The 4,667-nt window shown below is 48.3% G+C and overlaps 2 protein-coding genes across 2 annotated transcripts; one reads left to right on the plus strand and one right to left on the minus strand.

Annotated features, from left to right (window-relative positions):
* The first annotated feature begins 6 nt into the window (after nt 1-6).
* On the plus strand, nt 7-1,524 carry LOC128276580 (venom carboxylesterase-6-like). Its single transcript, XM_053015037.1, has 4 exons — nt 7-239; nt 309-917; nt 988-1,110; nt 1,174-1,524. Exons 1-4 carry the CDS (start codon nt 94-96, stop codon nt 1,475-1,477), a joined length of 1,182 nt encoding a protein of 393 aa, XP_052870997.1. The 5' UTR covers nt 7-93; the 3' UTR covers nt 1,478-1,524.
* LOC128276579 (juvenile hormone esterase) lies at nt 1,524-3,650 on the minus strand. Its single transcript, XM_053015036.1, has 4 exons — nt 3,514-3,650; nt 3,068-3,435; nt 2,010-2,996; nt 1,524-1,948 (listed from the first exon to the last, which is right to left on the minus strand). Exons 2-4 carry the CDS (start codon nt 3,433-3,435, stop codon nt 1,639-1,641), a joined length of 1,665 nt encoding a protein of 554 aa, XP_052870996.1. The 5' UTR covers nt 3,514-3,650; the 3' UTR covers nt 1,524-1,638.
* Nucleotides 3,651-4,667: the final 1,017 nt, after the last annotated feature.

Genomic DNA, 4,667 nt, shown 5'->3' on the forward strand with positions numbered 1-4,667 from the left:
ATTGTGCAGCAAGGAATCGTAGTGGTGAGCATCAACTATCGTCTTGGCCCTCTCGGTTTTTTGTCGCTACCTGGCGTCGGAATTACCGGCAACATGGGACTCAAGGATCAACGGTTGAGCTTCGCGTGGGTAAAGGATAACATCGCACGGTTCGGTGGTGACCCGAACAATGTCACGATATTTGGTGAAAGTGCTGGCGGTGCATCGGTGCACTTGCACTACTTGAGTGAAGGATCGAGGTGAGTGTTTCTCTGGTGAAAATGCTGACACACGGATCCGTTACGAACTACGCTTCCAACCCGTTTTAGGAAATACTTCCACAAGGCTATCGCCCAAAGTGGTACAGCGTTCAACGAGTGGGTGTGGCAAAGGGAACCGGGTCGTCGAGCCAGAAAGCTGGCCCGTTTGCTTGGAAACGAAAACAGTGATTCGGACGAGGACGTGCTGGCCACGCTTATGGAGGCATCGGCAGAAAAGATGAACACGATTCAGTTCCAAGCCTTGAACGAGTACGAGCAAGCGTGGATGCTTTGTTTTCCCTTCAGTCCGATCGTTGAACCACCCGGCACCGTGGATGCAATCCTAACGGAACATCCGGCAGTAGTCGCGAAACGCTGTTTCGCGAAAGAGATCCCGCTCGTGCTCGGTACGACGAAAGAGGAAGCACTGGGTCTTTGGGCCATGATTGAGGCAAAGTTTTCGTTGTTTCAAAACGATCCCTTCCGGCTACTGCCGGCCACACTGAACGTATCGGATGAGGAGGGCAAGAAACGTGCCGCTGAACTGACCAAGGAGTTCTTTTTGAAAGGTCGATCGCTTTCACCGGAACACATGAGGGACATAATTCCGATTTTGAGCGACAATTTCAACACGTTCCCGTTCTACGTTGCCGCTGAACTGCATGCGCGCGTTCAAAGGTTTGCCGGAATCCGTTTATCGCCATTTTTGGACACTTTTCAATCGCGCAAATTGTACACCTTCTTCTAGGGCTCCTCTCTATTGCTACGTGTTCTCCTGCTCGAGCGAGTTGAACGTGTTCCGAAAATTTCTCAAGACGCCTCCGAACGAAACCGACGCTGCTCACGGTGATGATATGTACTATCTTTTCAGGTGTGGTGCGCTTAGTCGTATGAACTCTCTGTCAAGGGGCATTAAGTTTTATCATCGTTTTAGCTCTACGGTCTTCAACACCTCCGCCGTCGAGGAACATTCGGAAGCGGCCCAGTTGAGGAAGTTTATTTGCGGTTTATGGGCTGACTTAGCACGGAACGGAAATCCCACCTCCAGTTTGCCCAGTTGGATGGCCGTGCCTCATTTGGATGACGATTCGAAAGAATTTCAACTTCCTGCCATGGAACTGTGCGGGCTCGAACAAGCCAACTCTATGGTACCGGATTGCTTCTCCGAGAGATTCAAATTCTGGAAGAAGCTGTACGCAATGTTCAACGGATCCCATCTGCTCCCGAACATCGATTAAATGTGCCTTCTATTGAAAGAGAGAAATAAAATGATAACATTTTTGAATATTGCACATAATTGCTTAGTTATTTCGTAAAAATGTTTCCCCACGTTGCCTCCCGTTTTTCTCCCAACACCCAGCAGTTCCAAATGCGTCCATTTCCAATGCGTTACGTTGTTTTACAACTTTACTTTCAAAAAGTTATCATTCCACTGCCTGTAAACGTTCCGCCAAAATTGAATCCGTTCGCCATTTGGATTCAGTATCATTTTTGGCTCCGCGTTGATGTCCAAGCACTGCAACTGGAATGAATCACTCGAGGCATTCGGAGGTATTTTATTCACCGGTTCCCACCGGTACGGCAGGCTCTGGTTGTTCGGTGGCGTTGGATGTCCGTGTTTGGCAAAATTTGTCCACATTCGACACATATTCCGACGAACCTGTCCTGCCTCCGTTTCTGGATTAACGTCATAATTGGCTAGCCTCATTCTATAAACAATACAACAGCATGTTAAGAGCCTTTCAGATTTTGAGTCGTTCGATAACTTACAGAAATAGATACGACAACTCGTCCGCGTGGCATGCGCCAGGGTAGGTCAACTGAAGCAATCGCTTGTACATGTTCAGCTCACCGTCGTACGTGAAGTTGTAGTAAAACATTGGCGAACTGTGCTGATGGCGGGCGTGCAGTTCCGCGCACGTGTTGCCCAGAATATCGAAGTGGTAGTCGGTCATCAGATCGGCCAACTTGTGAGCACTCTCCTGCGTAACACCGGCCGAACCAAAGTAAAACTGTTTGACTTCGCCGCCCAGCCGCTCGCTGGCCGCACTCTCCGGTGCCACGTTCACCGTTCGGGGGATCATCCGGGCCATATCGTTGTCATAGAGGTCCAGCTTTTTCCCCGCATCCAGCATCATAATGATGCCCTCGCCGCTATTGTTACCGAAAATGATCGGTATCGAGGGAATACAGTTCGGTTGCTGCATGGCGTGAAACGGATGCACCGGAACTACCGTATCAGGACCCACGCTTTCCTCCACAACCGGCTTGAAGGGCATCGGCAACCCGCGACGCTTTTCATCCGCCGAAAGTGTATTCACCATCAGTCCCATCAGCTCGACGTGACTCGCATCCATGAGCGTTCGGTAAACTTGCTCGTCGGTTTTGGCGTCCGGATTGATCAGTATCGCCAAGTGGCGTGTCCGTTCTACAGAATCAAGCTGCATGGCCCACTCCATTACCGACAAACCACTCTGACAGATAACCCTGTGGAAGTAAGGCTGCGAGACCGGTGAAAGAAGGTGCAAATGGACGGAAGCCGCACCGGCACTTTCACCGAAAAGCGTCACATTGTTCGGATCACCGTTGAAGTTGGTTATATTTTGTTTGACCCACTTCAACACCATCAGCTGATCCTTCAGCCCGGCGTTTCCTTCGACACCCTGACTGGGTAGGTGCAGAAAGCCTAGCGAACCGAGGCGATAGTTCAGCGTGACCACAACCACGTCCTCCTGCAGCAGATACTCAGGAGAATAGCTAAAAGGGAACAGTAAGAGCCAGAATATGTTAAGTACCTTTGGTCAACAAGGAAACAAACGGAAACTAACCAGTCACTGTTGCCACTGCCGAACAGGAAGGCACCACCGTGAATGAATACCATCACGGGCAAAGGAGTACCTCCACGCTCTACGGCTGGCGTGTACACGTTCAGATGGAGACAGTCTTCCGATCCCTCCAGTTCCTGGGTGAACATGTTTCTACTGAAACACACGTCCCTCTCGACGCTGCAATCCAGCACCGGCTGGGGGAACCGTTCCAATGGTTGTGGCGCTTTGAAGCGCAACTCGCCAACCGGAGGTTTGGCATAAGGGATGCCACGGAACGCACAAAACCCGTTGCCATTCGGAAGCGTTTCCCGCACACCGCATACCGTACCTTGGTGCACTTTTACGTTCACACGATCGGCGTTCCTCATCTGTGGGTAAGGGGCGAAAGGCACAGTGGCCGAAGCAGATTACAAAAAGCTCGAAAGAAACAGGAAATGGGCACATACTTTACTACAGAACGTTACGTTAACGAAACAGAAGTAGTGCAAACGCAAGAGGTCCACTTAGTCGTGTATTATCAAACGGGTACAGATGTCTGATAACAAAGTGCCATTTCATGCCATTTCGAACCTTATCTTACGCACGCTTTAGGTCAGCAGTTTTTGTACAAACTACCAGGAACGGGTCAGGATATATTAGCGCCAGTCCAAAGGTGATTTGGTTTGTACTAGTAAGCAATCGAAAAGAATACTTGCCCAACGGACACTGGTCGTAGAGAAAAACCTTGATGATTTTAAAAACGTTGTCAGCTTTAACATCTTTCTAATATTGTCTAGTGTTACGTATTCTATTATCTCACTTGTAGTGGCCCTTGTAATTCCTTTCCGTTAGCAGGGCTTCTATGCGGCCGGCCAATGCTCGCCACTTAATCACAAATCATAAAATTAAAATAAAACTAAAAAAGAGATACAAAAACTGAATATGGACGAAATCACAACACAAAACCTCTTCGCCAAAAAAGTAAACAATCCTGGCAACTGTCAAAATGACAGCCCGAGTCAGTGGCGCGCAAGTACAAGCATTTGAGAGTCCAAAATTTTAAACTTTGTACGTTGCTTTGCTCAGTTACATTGCTCAGTTTATTTTTTCTAGAGAGGTCTTTTAAAGATTTTCCAAAGGAATTTTAATGATTCTTCAAAACGAATACGTTTGTTGCCTACACCACTCTATTTCTTGTTATCCTTCTATGATTGAAGTGAAACATCCACAAGAAATGTTCGAAATCGAACGCTACATCTTTGCTTTCATCAGCCAGCTGTAATCGTTGAAGTCCTTCCATTGATATCCATTTCCATCTACGGTTCTGGGATCTTCTTTCGGATGGCCTCGGAGCGGTTGGATAAAGATGACCACAGCAACGCGTATGCCTTGGGGTTTTCTGTCGCACCGGCATGAATTAATTAACTCGTCAACGCGGACAATGGACAAAAGAAAAATCAATTAAACACTCATGCGCAATCATTTCGGCTGTCAAACAAACGCAAATTAGGCGGAACGCTTCTTATCGTTCGCGGCAACCGAATCAGGGGGTCTGGACAAACGCTGCTGAACGATTCGTTTTGCTCTGTCGTAACTTTCTGGCTTATCAGTGCTAGGCTGC

The sequence above is a fragment of the Anopheles cruzii genome, unplaced genomic scaffold (genome assembly GCF_943734635.1).
Source record: "Anopheles cruzii unplaced genomic scaffold, idAnoCruzAS_RS32_06 scaffold01632_ctg1, whole genome shotgun sequence".
NCBI classification, from domain to species: domain Eukaryota; kingdom Metazoa; phylum Arthropoda; class Insecta; order Diptera; family Culicidae; genus Anopheles; species Anopheles cruzii.